Consider the following 22931-nt stretch of genomic DNA (forward strand, 5'->3'; position numbering starts at 1 on the left):
CCCCCCCCCCCCCCCCAAATTTTCTGAACCCCCTTATGATTCATCATCCCCAAACTCAATCCCAGCCTTCCCTTTGTGGTATGGTACCTTGCAGTACAATTTCAGAGAGATCCATACACTTGAACACAAGTTATTGTCTGGAAACTAGAAAAATGCTTGTTTTTTGGCCCCTTTTAGGCCCCAAATTCCTAAACGTTTAGGGCAATTACCCCCAAACTCAAACCCAGCTTTCCCTTTGTGATATGGAACCTAGCAGTACAATTTCATAAAGATCCATACACTTACACACAAGTTATTGTCCTGAAACTAGAAAAATGCTTGTTTTTTTGCCCCTTTATGGCCCCTAATTCCAAAAATTTTGAGGGAATTACCCCCAAAATCAATCCAAGCCTTCCCTTTGTGCTATGGTACCTTGCAGTACAATTTCAGAGAGATCCATACACTTGAACACAAGTTATTGTCTGGAAACTAGAAAAATGCTTATTTTTGGCCCCTTATTCCTAAACGTTTTGGGCAATTACCCCTAAACTCAATTCCAGCTTTCCCTTTGTGATATGGAACCTTGTAGTACAATTTCATAAAGATCCATACACTTACACACAAGTTTTTGTCAGGAAACTAGAAAAATGCTTGTTTTTTGCCCCTTTTATGCCCCTAATTCGTAAAATTTGGAGGCAATTACCCCAACATCAATCCCAGCATTCCCTTTGTGATATGGAACCTTGTGGTACAATGTCAGAGAGATCCATACACTAACACACAAGTTATTGGCATGAAACTAGAAAAATGCTTGTTTTTTGCCCCTTTTTGGCCCCTAATTCGTAAAATTTGGAGGCAATTACCCCCAAAATCAATCCCAGCATTCCCTGTGTGATATGGAACCTTGTGGTACAATGTCAGAGAGATCCATACACTAACACACAAGTTATGTCTGGAAGTTACAAAAATGCTTATTTTTGGTCCCTTTTTGGCCCCTAATTCCTTAAATGTTGGAACCATAACCCCCAAAATCAATCCACACCTTCCTTTTGTGGTATTGAACCTTATGGTAAAATTCATCACTTAAACTAAAGTTAGAGTGGGAAAACCAATGTGTCTTCGGACGAAGACGACGCCAATGTCATACCAATATACAACCACAAAATTTTTTTGTGGTCGTATAAAAATCACATTATTTTCTTCATTTATATGAATTCAGTTTCTAAAATGTATTGCACACCTGCATCAAAATTTGCTTATTTCATATGGATTGATCATTTGCTATTATTTGCAACCCAAGAAGATGAAAGACCCCCATACTGACTGAATATTAAAGCAATTGCTATCTTATATTCTTAGGAACTAGAATTCTGTTTAATCTTTATTCATTTCATTAAACTTGCATTCAATTTAACTTGTTAAAAAAGTTTTCTGCAGCTACATATTTTTTAAAACTTATCTTTATATTTTACCTGTGTTACCTGTAAAATGATTCTGGCAAAAGTAATAAAATCTTGCACAAAATATTTAAAAGATTTAATTATTTCCAAATGCTGACAAATTTCATGAGCCCAAGTAGCTATATATATAGTCATCTGATAAATTTGGTTTAAATAAAAACTAGGGGAGATCTTGACATTATCAGTGTTTTTATCTGTCAGATTTTATCATCTATTATGGTTTTCAAGATATAAGACAATTACTTGCATTTTACCCTAATGATCTATTTTTAGTAACAGTAGCCATGGTGATTGGTCAACTGGAAAACCAGGAACAAATCTAAAATTAGACCCTTTTAGAATACTATGATGAGCCTGATGGTGTTACAGGACAAGATTTAAACAAATTTAACATATGCATGTACATGACAAATGACAATAGACGACAAACACCAAGTGATGGCATGATAGCTTACACTGGTTCTTAGGGCTAGGTGAGCTAAGTTAAAAGTATCAAACCTATGTTGCAAGTTGTTTAAGGGGTAGGTTCAAAAAGGGCTAAAATTGACACTTAAAGATCTTATTTTTTTTTCTAAATCAGGCAATACAAATACTATAAATTAAACAGAGAAATAGTTGTGATTTTATTATAAATACAAATGAACTTCTTTTTGGCACCTCACAATATAAATTACGAAGCTATGACCCCTAAATTATGCATTATTTGTGTTGCAATATTAGTTTCGGTCTAATTTTCCAAAATTTATAGCAGTTTTTATCATAATTTACTGAGGCCACCATCCCTGATCTAAATAAACTGTTATCACAGAGATATGTCTCGCCTTTTTGTAATTTTGATAAATGTTGAAATTAAAATAGCAATAATTTAACATGTAAGTTATGCAAATATTCAAAGTCGATGAACCATGACTGAAGGTACATGGCTAAACAATCTCCATGGAATGAGATGTGCCAATGCTAATACAACTGCATACCAAATACCATTGACTTATTATAAGTCGTTCCCTTTAAACAAATCTAAACACAAACATTAACTTGTAAACTATGTAAAAGTTTCAAAGTCAATGAACCATGATCAGGGGTGGGGCTATATAATCTCCATGGAAATGATACTTGCAAATGCCAATAAATTTGCATACCAAATATCATTGACTTAACATTAGCATTCATCTTAAAATGATCTAATAACAAACTAATACATGTAAAGTAAACAAAAGTTTCAAAGTAAATAGACCATGACTGAGGGGGCGGGCCAAATATTCTCCATGGAAATGAGATGTGCTAATGCTTAAACAACTGAACACCAATTAACATTGGCCTACCACTAATGGTTCCCCTTGAACTGACCTAATCACAAACTAATACATGTTAACTTAGCAAAATTTTCATAGTCTATAGACCATGACTAAGGGGGCAGAGCCAAATAATCTCCATGGAAATGAGATATGCCGGAAACAGCATACCTATGTCTCTCTTTTTGACTCTGTCAAGGCGAGACAAAAATGTTTGTTTCTTGCTATTCAATATTAACCTTGGCACTGTTTGGTTGCAGAACATATTCCTAAAGCTTGTAGGTCCGAAAAAATGCACAAAATCATGTATTTTAATAATAACTCTATAATGAGCTGACTTTGGAGTCTACAATGTACTATAAAGAAGAGATTTGGTTTACTTAGCAATTATTAAAGGCTCTTGAAATGGATAAATTTAAGGACCAGATTGTAGCCTTTTCGATATTTTATGATAAAGTTGAAAACAAGGCCATATTTTGCCAACAGTGATCCTTTTCCATAACATGTAATTATATTCCCGTTTGAATGGTTTTATACTAGTAATTTTTTGGGGCCCTTTATAGCTTACTGTTCGGTGTGAGCCAAGGCTCCGTGTTGAAGACCGTACTGTGACCTATAATGGTTTACTTTTATAAATTTTGACTTGGATGGAGAGTTGTCTCATTGGCACTCATACCACATCTTCTTATATCTACATATGCATTGTCCCAGTATTTTAGACTGACTAATTGTCAAATGCTAAAAAAGATTATGCTTAAAACGTGAAAAATTCCACAGAAATGACATAATTCTTTGGTCGATATATATCCAAATCGATTCAGTACTAGCTCCTATAGACCATGATGAAGCAGTAAATGTTTTAGACAACTAGATTGCCTGTAATTAATATCAGCATAGCAAATTCCAGTCCATGATGATATTCAATTGAATATTTAACGGTATAACAAAATACAGAGGAACAACTCTTGTCAAGTCGTGTGTCAAACAAATTAAGCTGGTTTGGTACTGTCCTAATCAAAACACTATAGATTTTACTTCAAAAACAGGATTTCTCTATATTCAAGTCCAAAGTTTTATATGAACACGATGAATATGCAATGTAACTTTATTTATAATAAATGTAATATGGAAAAGGATATTATTGTTTTCTATAAAAAGATTTTCCATTAACAAAATGTCTTTTCAACATAACCAATAAAATCAGTCTTTTTATTATATAATAAATAGATTTTCTGTAAAATTTCGTAAAACAATTTATTTTCTGTAAACATTATATTTCAAAGATTTACAAAACCTATTTAATCTGTTATATTTTTTATTACTTCATGATACATTAATGAACTCTTATTATTTTTTTTTTCCATATTTTTTGCTTACAAAAACTATTACGGATGAACCCAATTGGAACTCCTAGAAAAACATTATCAACCTATACAAGTCACTCCAGTAAAGGAAAGGCACAACAAAGACATTCTTATTCTACATTTGCGTTGGTTTGTGTAGTAGGACTGTTGCTGTGTTTTCTACTTTGAAGTAGTATAATTTCTTAAAATTGGGTGTAAATTCTTAAATTTTTGTGATGCAATTGGATAGGTTTTATAGCATAATTTGTATGCAACATTTTTGTACATTGTTATACCATCACAATAATAAATCATGCAAAAATTCCTGAATTGCAGTACATTCACTATATTATGTAGTTCATTGTTTTAGTGGAAAATTTCCCAAAAAACAATTATTTTAACTTTGTCATGGTCAAGGTCAGTCTAAACATTTATTACAAATATCTAAAGCCTATGTCTAAGGACAAAACAAGATATCTGACTTTAGGTCAAAGGTCAAGTTAAATTGCATGTGACAGATTTTCTTGAGAACATGCATCCCTAATTCAAATATCTGAAGCCTATGCAACTTGGTCAAGAGACTAGAGGCCAAAGGGTTATGATTTTATTGGTTATGTTGAAAAGACATTTTGTTAATGGAAAATCTTTTTATAGAAAACAAAAAAAAACTTAAGAACCATACACCAACATGTCCTAAAAAACACCAGTTGCTTGAACTTGGTCAAGAGACTAGAGGCCAAAGGGTAATGAGTCCTCACTAGCCAGCTGCCATACATTCATTAATTAATCAGCATTGTACCAATTGAATACGGTAATGTTTTTTAAAAGAATAATAATAGCAGCACAACAAATCCTTGTGAGAATCTTATAATGGTGTACTTCCCATTTTTCTAATGGTTTGGAAATTGAATATGAAGTTTAAAAGAGGAATATCATAAATATTTGACATAAAAAGTTACCAGTAACGAAGTTACAAATCAAATTTATGTACATGAAGAGAAACTCTTTGTTCAATTTTTTTTTTATAAACAAGCAACTTAGATAAATAAGGCATCCCCTTTTCTGGAGATAAAACACTCCACTACAAACAATGTTGTTTTAGAAATTTATCCCTATATTTCTATTGGAGATAGACCATGGATTTTTTGTTTCTGTAATATCCCCAATTCTGGACTGCTGGATTTGCTAAGAATTGATCATAAATGGAGTTCAAACCATGCAAACAATTCACACATAGTACTACTAAGAGGATTTAGATAACAATTATTTTACAGGAAAAATATCTAAAAAAAAGTGGAGATACAGCACTATCAAAATATTTTTCTCTGAACTAACCAGATGAAATATAATTATATATAAGCTAGTATGATCCAATTGGAGTGTGGAGATAGAACAGTGTCGTTCTGATAAAAACTTGTAGAGAGTAGAAATCTTGTATTATAGTTGTATAGGGAGATAGACCATTACACTTTTATATCATATGTATAGTTATGTCCATTTTTATCAAAAGTAAACATATAACACTACAAAATTCACAAGACGAAATGTAACCCAAATAAGATACATACTTGTCTGGCATACATGTAGTTTGGGTGTTGTCTGGGTCATTGAATCTACTGGTCCCTGATGGCTGCTGTATCTGTATGGTTGTGAAGTCTGCATCTTAGGTGTAAAATGGCCATTGGTTTTCAATTTAGGTCGCTGTGACAAGGAATCACTGCTTTGAAGTAAATTATTTGCTTGAGTTCTATTAACATTATCTGTGAAATATGAAAAGGATTATTTAATGTTACATGCATACTTTCACCTTGGACAATTGGAATATTAAAGCATTGTGTGGTTTAACAGATTAAATACAAAGAATGAATTTAGACTTTGAATTCTCGTATAGTGTAAGCCTGCATACAAATATTCAATAAAAATATAAATTCTATCTTCAAACACATTTAGGAGAATTATGTTTGTGCAGTGTAATTCAATTCTATATACTGTAAATGCAGAAATTATTGCGTGCTTTTATTATTGCGAATTTTGAAGAATGGACTAAAATGCGATTTCAGGAAAATCTGCATACAGTTATATGTATCAGATATCAGAATGCGAGTTTTTATTATTGCGATACTCATTCAGTCGCATTATTCGCTTTAATAATAAACTGCTTCGCCGAGCGCAGCTGGATACGACTGCAGAGATCCAACCCTGAACAATTGGGGCAAAAATGGACACAATATTCAAGCTTGATACAGGTCTGAATTTGGATTGTAATTAAATATTTGACACATTATAGGTTTCTGACACAGAATAAATGTAGTCAAAGAACTTGAAATTGGTTATATGATTTGAATTTATATTCAATTGAAGATTTCTTAATGTTGTGCAATACACTGTGCTGTTGCACAATACTTAGTCAATCTGTTTTCAGACTATATACAAAGAATTAGCAAAATAAATTGTGACCCCCAATTTTTCTTTGGAAAATTGACAATTTCTAAATTTCTAAAATCTTGAGGAAAAAAATTGACCCCCCCCCCAAAAAAAAAGGTTTTTTTACCCCCCCCCCCCCCGAAACCCCTCTTCCAAAAAAATAATATTTGAAGAAATTTTCTTTTTGTAAAATGTGGTACAATTTAAGAGACATCCATACACCTTAAAACAAGTTATTGTCTGAAAACTAGAAAAATGCTTGTTTTATACCATTTATGGTCCCTAATTCCTGAACGGTTTAGACAATTACCCTCAAAATGAATCCCAACCTTCTACTTGTGGTATTGAACCTTGTGGTACAATTTCAGAGCAATCAAAATACTTATACACAAGTTATTGTCCTGAAACTAGAAAAATGCTTGTTTTGGGCCCCTTTTTGGTCCCTAATTCCTAAACGGTTGGGATCATCACCCCATAAACATTCCCAACCTGCCTTTTGGTTAAATTTCACAGAGATCCATACACTTAAACTAAAGTTATTGTCTGGAAACCAAATGTCTTCGGATGACGACGACGTGATAGCAATATACGATTTTTGTGGTCGTATAAAAACCTCGCAATAATTTCTGAATTTACAGTAACAGACAAATTTATCTGTTAACTTTCATGTTCTAATAAAAAAAGTAACAACTTGAAAATTTATCATAAATTTGAAGATAAAAAGCTTTAGTGAATTACAAGTAAGACGAAAGTTTTTCTTGTGGTATTGAACTTTGAAATCTTTTAACTTTAACATGCTTCTTGTAAAAGGCCTATGTACAGTGCTACCAAACCAACATCTTTAACACTCAGTTTAACATCTAAGTTTGTTGCCAGCTTTTGCCTGTATGTATGCTTGGATTTACTGTAATACTCATAATAAACATAATAATTTTGAAATCCTGTTTTTTTAATAATTTGCAAGTAAATTGTATACATTAATAAAAACATTTACTTCATCAATTGTACTACAACACACCCTGGCCTGAAACTTTGTGCAAACTTGACTGCTATGGCATTATGTATATCTAATACAAAATGGTACCTATATTTTTATTGTAATACTAATTAATTTCTGTGTGCTTTATCAGTTTTTAAACCCACTACTATCATCTGCTAAAGAATATACATTGGATTATTCTTAAGCCTGGAAAAATTAATGAATATATAGGAGATAAACATAACACCATGTACAAGAGAGACGGACGATACCAATAGTATAGTCAAACTCATGATTAAAGAACAAACTGACAATGCCATGGCAAAAAAACGAAAAATGACCAAAAGACAAACAACAGTATACAAAACACAACATAGAAAACTATAGACTGAGCAACACGAACCCCTCCAAAAAACAAGGAAGATCTCAGGTGATCCAAAAGGCTAGATCCTGTTCCACATGTGGCACCAGTAGTGTTGCTAATGTAAGACCAAACACCAGTATTTCTAAATTGGTATGTCACATTCCAGGAAAAAAAGAAGAGATTGTGGTTACAACTTTTGGAACATATCCTTCTTCATCTGTGACAAAGATATTCCATAAAAGTTAACCATACTTGTGATGGTGTTGTAAAATTTTCAAAGGGATGACTTCAACTTCAACACTTGGAACTCTTGGTTTAATAGCTTCCTTGTAATTAGCAACCCTCTATCAAGGGAATCACGATAGGAAATGTCAGCTCCAGAATATCTCATTAACTGGGAGATAAATACTCCATATGCAGGCGCTGCTGGAATATTGCTACATAGAAATGGTAAGTTTACAATTGAAAAGTTGAAATCATCTCTTTTGTTGTAAAGTTTTGTTCTCCACCAATCCTCTTTGTCAATTTCCAGATGTAAGTGAAGATATGAGGCAGACTGTATCAGTATCTGGATAGATGCGTTCATCAGTCACCCAACTTTGTATTATTCAGTGAGAGGACACTCTATATAGCGGAACCTGAAGTTAAAGGATAATGCTAGCTTCTTTTAATCTTTCTAAGAAGCTCCTGTATGCGGTCTGCCTCATGTGAATAAAACAACAAGTCAGCAACAAGAGGAGCACAGTTGATTCCAATGAGAATGCTGATTGATTGTTGAAAAATACTTCCTCCCAACATAACAAATGTGTTGTCAATCAAGAAATCAAGCATCTTGATAATGTCAGTTAGTGAACTTTTTGTATGAATCCGAGTGCTTTTTTACAGAAGTAAGATTTATCCCTCCCTTAAAAAAGATATTTGTATCTACGTTGGCCATTCTTCCTTATAAAAGAAAGCAGGACCAATTCTTTCAATCGGTCTTTTAGTTTGGAAGGGGGAAATTACTTGAGTAAAGGGTAGAAAAGTCAAAAATGTTTTAATACTATTGCAAGAGGATTTAAGAGACTTAGATTTTATGCTCTCTAACAGATCTTTGTAATTTTTTAGAATCCCTATCTGATTCACACTGATATATTCAGATTCACAGATTAAATTTTTATGTCATTAGAACATTGCAGAAATATATTACAATCTGTACAAACAGGCTTCAATGGCAAAAAAAGCGCTGTTCCTTTGCTTATTGTGTGCTGTTCCTTTGCTTATTGTGTGTTTTTTTGCTGTGCGCGATGTACTGATTTTGTGTCATGGATGGATACCCCATAGCCTTTGTTTTTCTATTATGTAAACCATGCAAAACATTCAAAGTCAATTAAGGTGCAGGACCAAATAATCTCCATGGAATTGAGAAATTCCAATGTGTATAATACTGCATACCAAATGCCATTGAATTATCATAAGTGGTTTCATTTAGAATAACCTAAACACAAACTTTAATTTGTAAACAATGTAAAAGTTACAAAGTCAATTAACCATGCTGAGGAGTGGGGCCATATAATCACCATGGAAAAGAGACTTGCAAATGCTAATACAACTGCATACCAAATATCATTGACTTAACCATCTCAGTTCCTTTTAAACTGATCTAATCACAAACTTAACATGTAAACTGCAAAACATTCAAAGTCAATAGACGATGACTGAGGGGGTGGAGCTAAGTAATTTCCATAGAATTAGATGTGCCAATGCTACAACTGCATACCAAATATCATTGACCTACCACTAGTGGTTCCCCATTAACTGACCTAATCACAAACTAAATACACTGTTGACTGGAAACAGCATACCTAAGTCTCGATTTTTTACGCCGTCAAGACGAGACAAAAATTGATATTTTAGCTGTATGTCCAAACTTACAAATCACTTCAACTTTTAAAAACTCCTTAGTCTGCATGAATTTAAAAGCATGAAAAGAAAGGAGTCAGTTAAACAATTTGTAACAGAGGGGATGCATTCCGACATGCTGAATACTATAGGCAGTTGCATTCCGACGTGCTGAATACTATAGGCAGTTGCCTATTTTCATCTAAATGGTAAATTTTTAATCAAACTGTATTGATACTACATCAAATCAGACATATTCAGCTTTTTTTTGTTTAACTTTTTCTTTCACAAATACTTTAAAATTCATGTAACTGATTTGATGATGTAAATGATTTTTTCATGAACTTTAAAAGATTATCATTTTCAACTTTGTGAAAACAAATTTTATTTTTGGATGCATTATCTGCTCTTGCTACTGTATCGCATGCCCTTAAATCTGAAACTTCCAGGATGAGAACTTACTTTTATCACAAAGAGGGCATGTGTCATGGTTAAACATGCACATGTAACAACGTTCATGTCCACAAGCATCAATCAATTTCCTTTTCTTTCCTTTGTCAAAAGGCATATGACATATGGGACAAACTCCACCTGTATCACCATCCATATTCAACTGACGAATTATGCCCAAATCTGGAAAAATCAAAAATAAATTTGAATTAAAGTGCTGTCAAAAGTATTTACTGCTACTAATTAATATATCATCTAAAATCTCACTAAATTGTAAAGATCACTTAAATGTGCAATTGTTACTTAAAAATCCTTAAAAAAATAATTTTCAAATGCATATATATACCATCCTTAAAACAATAGAATACTGTTTAATATACAATACACATACTATTGATGGCAGGAAGTTCATAGTAGTCCTTTATCTTGTAACCTTGTAACCACAACATAACTGTCTGTATATATTTAGTTTTTCTTTCTTAACCACAACAATTAAGTTCTAACTTCCTAACTTATCAGTTTTAATTTGTCATACAAACAGTTTAATATTGAATGGAATTCTTCCTTTCAGTTCATTGATTGATTATAACTGCCTACTAGAACTACTGAATATCAGTTTGATTATTTCTCAAGCTGTATGCAAACTGTTCATGTATAATTCAAGTTTATGAACCCCACCTGCGTTTGTTCCATAAACAGTTTGAACTTAAAATCATTTGAGGATAACTGTTGATTACAACATGTCTGGTTTACACTTCTAAATGTTAAGTATCCAATTAAATTATTTACAGTCAAATGCATGTAGTGGAACTTAAAATTCTTCAGTTAAAAAGTAGAAGCACATGAGAACAAGTTAAGTGTACATAAATAATAAATCCTCTGATCACAACCTGTATGATGGTGATATATTGCACACATATACATGTACATGTATCTCCACATATCAAAGCATGTAACATTAAAATTAACATCTCACAGTATATCTACTGAATCACCGATCATATGACCTATCTTTTTAAAATCTTGATTAAATTCCTTTTGATGTAAGTATTGTTGTTCATGCAAAAAAGTAGCTAACCCTTGACCATGCATTCACTTCATAACCCTCTCATATATATATATATATATTAATCAGATAAGCTTGACCTTTTATACAAACAGTCAAATCCATTTCTGGTATAACTATGTATTACAAGGGTAAATAAACACAAAATCACTTTTATACATTCATTTAACATATGTACATGTATATATAAATTAAGTGTAATATTTCTCTTTATTTGGGACCATTTTGTCCTATCAAACATTAATGAAGTAACTCCTGACTAATGTATGCCTTTACATTGATTATACTGTACTTTTCTGTCATTCATAATATTACCATATATATGACAAAATGGTTAGATGTATCAGGTTAAGTGGATGTCCTACAATGTATAATCAGGACTCCTTCATTACCATGGTATGCAATCAATTCTTGCTAAGCAACTTATTACTGTCAATAATGGGTTGTGGAATTGACATCCATTTCGTTGACAGAATACTGAAGAAATCCTGAAGAAATCCGTGGAATTTTCTAAACTTATAAAGTTTAATCAAATCATAAAAATGGTTATCATATTGTTCATAATATACTATCCTTAGACATATATGTTATAACTATATAACATACATTAGCACTTATGTCTTAGACATATATACTCATTTCAAATTAACGTTTGACTTAATTCATTTGTTTATTTTGGGCCATACTGTAAGCATTTTGTCATCACAATTAGCACAATCCAGGGGCATGTGTCACATATGTACCATTCATTAGGCTACTGAAAAACCTGAAACATGGGTGTTGCCACTTAAAATACAGACAACTGCAAATTTAACATTTTTTATCAATACTAGCTACAGGTATAACAAATTTTAATATGTCAGTATAATGTTAAATTTGGCTTATAAGAAATGTTAGGAAAACTATTGTACTCTTCTGCAATAAAAAATCTTTTAATATACTTTGCAAGTAGTTTTTATGATTTTGTTTTTAAATGAAGATAACCATGAGGAACGAAAGGACCTTTTTAAGGACATCAAAGTTAAACTTTTTTTAAATTGTTATAAATCTTCATTTCAGGGCAATAACTACTATAAAGAGTCTGCCTACGATTTGAAAAGTATTGAGAGTTTTTATATCTTGTCATGCTGATCATTTTTGCTTTTTAAAGTTTCAATCTATCTTACATTGTTTTCAAGATAATAGGCAAAAGTGCAAATAAACTGTTGACACAGAGATATGTCTCGCCTGTCGGCATAAACTTCAGAAAAAGACAATCTGATGGACAGCAACATTGCTTATTATTTCAAAGTCACTGGACCATGATTTTGTGGGAAGGGCCTAGAAATGATTGACAAACTGAGATGTACAGACAGTAATGTGACTTAACAGAAAATATCCTGGTCTATTGTAAGTAGTTCCTATCAATCTAACTTCAGCAGAAAACTTAACATTGAAAATTGTTAATTAATTCAAAGTCACTGGACCATGTCCTAGGGGGCAGGACCTCAAAATAGTTGTCAAACTGATATGTACTGATAACAATGCAACTTTATTCAATATATCATTGATCCATCACAAGTAGTTCCTATCAAACTGACTTAAGCAGAAAACTTAACATTTAAAATTGCTTATCAATTGAAAAGTGGCTGGAACATGACCTAGGGGGCAGGGCCTCGAAAAAGTTGTCAAACTGATATGTACTGATAGCAATGCAACTTTATTCAATATATCATTGATCCATCACAAGTAGTTCCTATCAAACTGACTTAAGCAGAAAACTTAACAATAAAAATTTCTTATCAATTGAAAAGTGGCTGGAACATGACCTAGGGGCAGGGCCTTGAAATAGTCGTCAAACTGATATGTACCGATAGTAATGCAACATCATCATCATCGCCATCAAAGCAATCCCTATGTCAAGCTTTCCCTGACTTTCATCGCATGTGAGACAAAAAATTGGTAAAATTCGTCTTTTAAGGGCAATTAATCATATATAAAGGAGTGGACTGGCAATTTGGGCTATGTTGACTTATTTGTCTTGCTTAACATTTATGGTATTTTAAGTTTCTCTCTTTCTATTATAATTTTCAAGGTATTATGCAAATTTGAAAAAAAATTAGAAAAAATTGTCATTAAAGGGCAATAACTCCCATAAGAAGTTATCTGACAGTTTAGGTGTAAATAGACAGTAGGTTAGTAGATCTCAACTTTCTTTAAATTTCTGCCCCTGACTGTCAGATTTTCTCAATCCATAGCAGTTTTAAAGATATAATACACATGATACACACAAGAGTGAAAATGCTGAAATATCTCACCTGCTTTATTAACCATTATTGATTTTATGTTAATAGTCCTAATGATAAACTTTTACTACATGTATCACATAAATTTAACATTATCAATTATCCATGAAAATGATGTCAAGGTCAAATAAAACAAACCAGACAGACATGTACAACATCCAATTATTGCACACACCAAATATAGTTGACCTATTGCTTATAGTAAACAAAAAAACAGACCAAACCATGAAAACTTAATATTGAACAATAAACCATGAAAATGAGGTCAAGGTAAGATGAACCCTGCCAGACAGACAGGTGCACCTTACAACCATTTTATGCATTAAATATACTTGACCTTATTGCTTATAATATCTACATGTAAGAAACAGACTTAACCTATTACAAGGAAAACTTAACACTGACCAATGAAAGATGAAAATGAGTTCAAGGTTGGATGAATCAGGCCAGACAAACATGTACACCTTACAATAATATAATAGCCATATTGCTTATAGTATCTTAGAAGAAGATCTTAATTCTGAAACTTAACATTGACCAATGAACCATGAAAATGAGGCCAAGGACAGATGATACCTGCCAGACTCACATGTACACCTTACAATCATTCCATACACCAAATATAGTTGACCTACTGCTTACAGTATCTGAGAAACACACCTAATCATGCAACTTTAACCCTTGATCCATGAAATGAGGTCGAGGTCAGGTAGACCATGTCTCACGAATATGCTGACCTTGCAAGAAACCCAAATACCAAATAAAGTTATCCTATTACTCATAATAAGTGAGAAATTCACAAAATAAAAAAAAAAAAAAATTTTTTTGAAGCTGCAGTCGCTTAAACATGAAAATGAGGTCAAGGACACTAGACATAGGACAGACGGAAACTTGTTAACATTAGGCATCTGCATACAAAGTATGAAGCTTCTAGGTTTACCACCCTCTGAAATATATAGCTTAATTCAAATAGTTTATGCTCCCACCGCTGTATAATTGTAATCCCTATATCTCGCATTCTGCGACTTTTATCAATCCCAACAATAAAATGTAAGTTTGAATGGAGTAAGTGTGCAGTATGTGAAAAATTGCCTCAATTCAAACCTTTTAAGACAAGTAACTCTGGAAAAAAAAAATTAAAAAAAATTTCAAAATCGAAAGCTAAAAGTAGTCATTGACAGACATAACTTCTATAAGAAGTTGATAGATGACTTCAAAAATTTCTAAATCGAAAGGGGCTTTCTTCTGTTAATCCTAGTGTTGTGTTAAATTTACATAAAAAAAGGTTAAAGCAAATTTGATTTATCGTACAAAGTGTTGACAGACAGAAGGGCAAGGGACAGTAGTATACCATATAATATCCCGTCTTCTATTGGCATATAAAAATGGTCATTGAAGGGCATAACTTCTATAAGTCGTTGATTGATGATTTCAGCAATGTAGACTCATATTATCCTGCAGATCATGGTGCAAATCACAGTTTCCTTTATTTACTAAAAGCACAAAAAACATAATTCAAGTGCAATAACTCCAATGTTGCAGCCGTGTTTGACTTATCTATAAATCTTGTCCAGAAAATAAATTCTATTATTAACAGTATCCACAAAAAAAACACTGTAAAGTGTAAATATTATTCAAGGGCAATAACTCCTTAATGGGTCGACTGACAGTTATGGTCATGTTGACTTCTTTGCAGATCTTGTCCTGTTGACCATTATTGCTACATGCTGTAATTACAGTTTTCGTCTATCTTCAATACGTCTATAGACTACAGTTTTCGCAAAATACTGACGATATTGGCCATTTGATTTTTTGTAGGCTGTAATGCAGATCTGTTTTGCTATTTACAGTTTTTCTCTATCTAATATACAGTAGTCTTCATGATAATTGCCAAAATTGGTGGAAAAAAGTGTCATTTAGAGCAATAACTTGAATAGCAAGTCAAATGACAATTTTGGTAAAAATTGATAGCATAGCAGGTACAAATGTTGATCTTGACATTTATGACATGTAAAACTACACATCCCCATTATTCTTTATCCCTACCCCATCATTACATATTCAAAAAAATGTCAGGAACCAAAAGTGTAAAAGATTTGGAGAAATTTTTTCTTGTTTGTTCAAAAAAGTTGACAAAGAAATTTAAAGTTTTTTGAGTATACAAAAGGTCAAATTCATTTGGCTGGTTACAAAACTTTTATACATGTATAATATCAGATTTTAAATCAAGTTCAAAGTCCACCATGGTCCACTTCAAAGAATATGAGACAACTATTTTTCAGAACAAAAAACCCTCACATGGAATTTAAATGACTTTTCCTTTTAATTCCCTGCATAGGTACTGTATACTAAAGAAGATTAATACTCAATTAAATCATTTTACAAATGTCAGAGATTCTATTTTCCCAAGTTTTAAAAAGTAATAATTATGTTGCGCCAAATATATATATATATCAATATACATGGATATGTAATAAAAAGATATGTGACACAAAAAAGGAATAAAATAATGGCATGACTTGCATATATATATATATATATATATATATAATAAACTGTTGACACAGATATGTCTCACCTGTACATGTGAAATCAGCAAACATCCAAAATCAATGAACCATGACTGAAGGTTCAGGGCCAAATAATCTCAGATGAAAAGAGATATATATGCCAATGCTAATATAACTGCATACCAAATATCATTGACTTGTCATAAGTGGTTCACCTTAAACTGACCAAATCACAACTTTTTAACTACTAGTATGCAGAAATTCCAATGTCAATTAACATAATGGCCAAAATAATCTCCATGGATATGAGATGCATCAATGCTACAAATGTTATACAGCTGCCAGAAACAGCACACCCTTGTCTTGCCTGTGATTTTTTTGAGGCAAGTGCTATAAAGAGTAGAGACTGATGATTTCAGTCATGATGAACTATTTGCAGATGATTTGTCATGCTGATCATTATGGCAGTTAAAAGTTTCCCTCTATGTAATATAGTTTTCAAGATTATAGCAAAAAATGAAAAGGTTGGGTAAAAAAATATCCAGTAAAGAGTCAACCTCAACCATTTCTGTCGTGTTGACTGATTTGTAGAACTTTTCTTTCTGATAATTTTTGTCATTTCAATATATCTCTATTATCAGATTATAATGAGGTTTAACAACAAGTCAAAAACCAAATTTCTGCACATTTTCGCTTGGTTATATTTTCGCTATATATAACGGTTTTCAAGATAAATTAGACATTTACTGACCCCTATATACATGGTATATTTTTACCCATGGTGGCCATGTTGATTTAATTTGCAGTAGGGAACATCAGACATATGTTTTAAACTAATATATTCTTTAAGAACGATTGTGGCTGAGTTTGTTCCGATTAATATTAATTGGCGGAGTTACTATTTTCAGGGGAGAATTATTTGTAAAAGTTAATGGACAACAGAATGTCAAGTGATGGCAACACATGTAGCTAAGACCACAGATATAAAATATTTTTTTATATATGCATGACTCTGCTGAGACTGACTAGCCTTATGGGCCATGTGAGCTTACAAAACAGTTTATCAATGACGTTTTGACTTCCCTCTATATATCCTGGTCAAACGTAATTACAAAAAAATGTACCACTCCTTATGAAAAATTACACTGTAATATAATCATGATAATAAGTCCTTTACTTTTTGTCAAACGTATATCATGTATATTCAATATTCAACCCATTTAATGCTAAATTTGCTGACCAAGTGTAATGATATGAAAGGAAGGTCAATAATCACATTTAACATAGCTAGAAAACCAGGTGAAAATATTTTCACCTACCTGAATGAAATATATCAGACACACTGCCATGACTGCTAAAACAGTCATCGTAATTCCTTTATTTTCTTCTTAACCTTTAAAAATATTGTAGAATTTCCTACCTGTGATATTTCAACTAAATCCTCCCTGAGAAGTACGATATATGTAAAACTAACTCACTTGATTTTTACCTGCAGATTCTAAACATGTATGTAACTTGTTCAGGTGTGTATTTGATAGGAAATATTTACACAAATGTTTTAAAGTGAGGTTCTCGAGAGGGTTTCGTGTTTGTTTTTTTAATGTAGCAACTGCTCTTTTATCTCAATTCTTTTTTTTTCAAATACAGGTTTTTCTTTATTTTGATAGTAACTATCATCATTTTGAAACTAATTGTAGTGTCAACATCTTAAAGTACTTGAACTTTGATAATTGCCCTACAAAAGTTATGAATGTAGTAATCCACATGGAGTGAAATCGTCTGGAAAGAAAACAATGAGAAGGGAGACAATTCATGAATGAATTTTAATCTCGGGATAATATTCTTTATGAATGAATAGATAAAGAATTGTGGGTAAATAGTTTGACATGAGTTAAAGAGGAATTTTTAGGACAATAAAAAGTTTAAAGAGATTGATCTTTGATAAGTCAACCTATTAACAGCAAATCGTTTTACATAACCTACCTCAGGTGGTAAACAGCTTAATGGATTGTTAAGAAACATATACCACTCCTTTATTTAGAAAGACCCAAGTTTGTCATATAATGCATGAAAAATTGTTTATCAATACAAATAAGAAGATGTGGTATGTGTGCCAATGAGACAACTATCCATCCAAGTCACAATGTGTAAAAAGTTAACAATGCATATCATATCAATTATTCACTTGCATCCATTTGTGCCTAAATCCATCAATTGGAAACACAACTTCAAAATACTGATGGATTCAGTCGAGGATTATGCCAGGCAATGGGTTAAACACTAAAGACGTAGATACAAATCAGAATTAAGAAACTGAATGGGTCTATAAATTCCCATGCTACATCAATCTTTAAAGACCCAAATGTTGCAAAACACTTGTCCTACCTCCATGACAAATATGTTGTTGTCCCCGCAGATAAAGCCCCAAACAACATCATTTTTGTGTGTAAATCACATTACATAAACTGCTTGATAAATGAATTAGGTATTGACAATTCTCTTGGAAACTCAACATATACCCCCACGACACTTACTAAAGAGGAAATCCTGGATAATCATAGGTCTGTTCTATGTTCCTTTGGAATTTCTACCAAAAAAAAAAGATGAAGAACTGGATCTTCCATCACTGTATTGGATACCTAAACTACATAAGTACATAAGTGTCCTTACAAACAACGGTATATTGCTGGGTCTTCCAAGTGCTCTACGAAACCTCTTTCTAACTTATTAACATCAATTTTATCAGCAATCAAAGCCAAGCTTCAAAGTTATGGTGAAACTGCCTATTCTAGAGGTGGCGTGAATCAGATGTGGATACCAAAAAATTCCAAAGATCTTTTAGAGTACATACAATCTAAGACTCTTTCATCTTGCAATAGTATTAAAACATTTGACTTTTCTACACTTCACACAAGTATTCCCCACTCCAAACTAAAAGACAAATTGAAAGAGTTGGTATTGCTTTGTTTCATAAAAAAGAATTGCCAACGTAGATACAAGTATCTTGTCTTAGGGAGGAATAAATCCTACTTTGTAAAAAATCACTCTGATTCAAACAAAAAATTCTCTGAAACTGACATTATCAAGATGCTTGATTTCTTGATTGACAACATATTTGTTAAGTTTGGAGGTCGTGTTTTTCAACAAACTATCGGCAATCCCATGGGAACCAACTGTGCCCCGCTTCTTGCCGACTTGTTCCTTTATTCTTATGAGGCTGACTTCATACAGGAACTTCTTAGGAAGAAAGAAAAGAAGTTAGGAGTATCCTTTAACTTTACTTTCCGCTATATAGATGATGTTCTCTCACTAAATAATTCAAAATTTGGTGTCTATGTTGAACGCATCTATCCCATCGAAATAGAGATAAAGGATACAACAGATACAGTTAAGTATGCCTCATATCTTGACTTACATCTAGAAATTGACAATGAGGCTAGGTTGAAAACAAAACTTTACGACAAAAGAGATGATTTCAGCTTCCCAATTGTGAACTTTCCATTTCTGTGTAGCAACATTCCAGCAGCGCCTGCATACGGAGTATATATCTCCCAATTGATACGATATTCCCAGGCTTGTATTTCCCATCATGATTTTCTTGATAGAGGGTTGCTGCTCACAAGGAAGCTATTAAAACAAGAGTTTCAAATGGTGAAGTTGAAATCATCCCTTCGTAAATTTTACGGACGCCATCATGAGTTGGTTGACCGTTATGGAAAATCCGGTTCACAGATTTGTGCGGATATGTTATTAATGTCGTAACTACAATCCTGATCCCTTTTCTTGAATGTGACCAACCGAATTAGACTATATACCGGGTTTGTACTAACATGAGCAATACCAAGGGTGCCACATGTGGAGCAGGATCTGCTTACCCCTCTGGAGCACCTGAGATCACCCCCAGTTTTTGGTGGGGTTCGTGTTGCTTAGTCTTTAGTTTTCTATGTTGTGTTTTGTGTACTTTTTTTTGTCTGTTTGCCTTTTTCTTTTTAAGCCATGGTGTTGTCAGTTTATTTTCGATTTTTGAATTTGAATGTCCCTCTGGTATCTTTCGCCCCTCTTTTATAAAATTTTGGGAAACAATCATTTATTCATTGTCCAGAGTCTTTTAATAGACCATTGCCAGCAATTACCCAATATTCATAAATATAACTGTGATTTTGGTTCAATTTGATAATTTCCTTCTTTGTTAGCTCACCTGGTTCAAAAATTCTTATCACATGACATCAAATATAAAGGTAAGGAGATGTGGTATGATTGCCAATGAGACAAATAATCCACCCAAGTTCAAAAGAAGTTGATCCTTAGTAAGCAATTATAGACAACCATGTCTTAACTTCTACAAAAACCTTTTCCTCTAACTACTGGGCAGAATTGAAAATAAATTAAATGCAATAAATGAGCTGAGTTGGATAGAAATCGATCTTATCAGAGACATATAATACAATATATGTCTCTGATCTTATGCAAGTGCACCTATACATGTACATGTTAAAGACTTTGAATGATTTTGGAACATTCAAATACAACATAAAAGATGAATTTATGTCTGTTTTGTAGATTTTCTTTTAACAGCTCAATTTTATATGTCTCTGATCTTATGCAAGTGCACCTATACATGTACATGTTAAAGACTTTGAATGATTTTGGAACATTCAAATACAACATAAAAGATGAATTTATGTCTGTTTTGTAGATTTTCTTTTAACAGCTCAATTTTCAAACAGTTACAGACTTTCCATAGTGATTTTTTCAACGTGAAACAATTAACAGATGTATTGATATTCATTTGCATAAGGTTGAATTCTATTCGATGCAGCTAAAATGTTATAATGTGACAACATCTTTTTGGTATGTAGTTTAAAAAATGTTTCCAATGATCCTGCCTGCCAACTGTTATATACATGACTTGTGTGTTTCCGCAGTATAGTCGTGAGAGTCTTGTCCCTTTGTTAAAGGACATAATTTTGTCATGTGATATAATATGTCTCTATCTGAATTAAAATGCCATGGCATCTCACATGTTTTTGTTGCTCTCAAGCTATGATAAGATTAGCAACACGAGGAGGCATGTATATGTTACCCCATGTTTGTTATACTACAAACATAGTGGCCAAAGCTAAAAATAGGACATTGGGGGTAAATTGCAACTCCTAAGAATTGGCAGTTATCCCGAAAACAGTAATAGACAGTGCAGAAATATTTAGAATGTCAAGATTTACCTACTAACCATTTTTACTAAAATTTTTATAAGACTCCTCATTAGAGTTGTATACTGCCCTTAAATGACTTTGTGATTTTGGCTATCATCTTCAAAGCAATAGTGAAACTGTAAATAATAGAAATGATCTGCAGGACAAGATCTACAAATCATTCAATATGGTAGAAATTGCCAGTCGATGACTTCTATGAGTTACGACCTATTGATGATGACTTTTATCCATATGTGTTTTTTGCAGAAACTAGTGTAGATACAGAGAAACTGTACACAACAGAAATGATCAGCAGAGTATGATCTATAAAAAAAGGCAACATTACCAAAAATACAAATAAGTTGACTTGGCCAACATTGTCATTAAACTCTTTATTGAAATTATTGGTTTTGAATTAGGATTTTTAACCATTTTCTCAGGTTTTCTTGTAGAAATGATACTGGATAGATAAAAACTATTTATAGCAAAAAATGATCTGCAAAATAAAATCCTTGAATCCTTGTAGGAGTTGTTGTCCTTTTTTATGCAAAGTATAGTAGATAAAGAGAAACTGTATACAGCAGAAAAAAAGATCAGAAAGATAAGATCAACAAATAAGTCAAATGACCAAAGTTGACAGTCCCTTGAATGATTTTTAAATCATTTTTTCTTTTTTTTTACCTAAAATCTTGAAAACTATAATAGACAAGTCTCCCAAAGGAAGTCCCCATTAATATATATCCCTGGGGATTCATCCTTTACATCATTCAATTCAACTGGATACGTCAAACAAGAAAGTATTTTGGTTTGGGACTAGAGGATCTCAACAATTGGCAAGATATTTGAATATTCCCAAATGGCAGGGGGTGGTGATGACTCCTTGGAGTTCCATCTTCAAATAAAAAACAAGAAAATAAATGGTTTAGGGGTGGGGATCACAACCATTTACATTATATTTCAACATTATCAAATGGCAGGAGTGGAGATGACTGTGGGGACTCAATCATTATATGACAAACAAGAAATATATGGTTTAAGGATGGGGATTTCAATCATTTACAATATATTTTAACATTCTCAAATGGCAGGGGTTGGGAATAAAAAAACAGGACTGCTTTGCTGTGGCAAAATGTCCCAAGCCATTGTGTATTAATGAGGAATACAATTGTGTGTACATCATAGAATTAAACAACAGGTTAATAGATCATGATGCATGCACAATGAGTCATCAATTCAATAGGACAAACATGGTGTCATTGTGGTACAAAAGAAAAAAAAATTATCTTGACTTCTGAAATATTAGATTTCAATGAAGGTAACCTATGTATTACTGATAAATCATTAAGTCAAGGATTTGGTTACCATAAATTACCTAAAACATTTACTAAATTCTTTCATAGATCCAAAGATTTGGTTTGGAAGTTTGACTCTACCTGTAGAATTCTTATTACAAATGGGATATCACATCCTAATTTTTCCAGTAATTTGTTTTTAAAGCCAATAAATTTAGAAAAGATCCTTTGAATAAACTTTATAATTCTTAAATGATATGAATTTAACACCAAAGTAAGATATTTGAATACTGCTTTTATTGGTACTAAATATAAAAATAAGAAGATGTGGTATGAGTGCCAATGAGACAACTCTCCACAAGAGACCAAATGACACAGAAATTAACAAATATAGGTCACAGTATGGCCTTCAAC

The 22931-nt window shown here is 32.5% G+C and overlaps 1 protein-coding gene across 4 annotated transcripts in view; it reads right to left on the bottom strand.

Annotated features, from left to right (window-relative positions):
* Positions 1 to 17578, bottom strand: part of LOC127727916 (protein TANC2-like) — a 57679-nt gene extending 40101 nt beyond the window's left edge. The window contains exons 1-3 of one of the 4 annotated variants that reach the window (XM_052235065.1): positions 17523 to 17578; positions 10185 to 10355; positions 5643 to 5834 (exon numbers count right to left, since the gene is read on the bottom strand). In XM_052235065.1, the coding sequence (XP_052091025.1) occupies positions 5643 to 5834; positions 10185 to 10329 (337 nt within the window). In that variant the 5' untranslated portion in view covers positions 10330 to 10355; positions 17523 to 17578. Of the gene's footprint in view, positions 1 to 5642; positions 5835 to 10184; positions 10356 to 17352; positions 17428 to 17453 lie in introns of those variants that run through there. The other 3 variants (XM_052235062.1, XM_052235063.1, XM_052235066.1) reach the window with 3 other exon arrangements.
* Positions 17579 to 22931: the final 5353 nt, after the last annotated feature.

Source organism: Mytilus californianus, unplaced genomic scaffold (genome assembly GCF_021869535.1).
Source record: "Mytilus californianus isolate M0D057914Y unplaced genomic scaffold, xbMytCali1.0.p SCAF_2, whole genome shotgun sequence".
NCBI classification, from domain to species: Eukaryota; Metazoa; Mollusca; class Bivalvia; order Mytilida; family Mytilidae; genus Mytilus; species Mytilus californianus.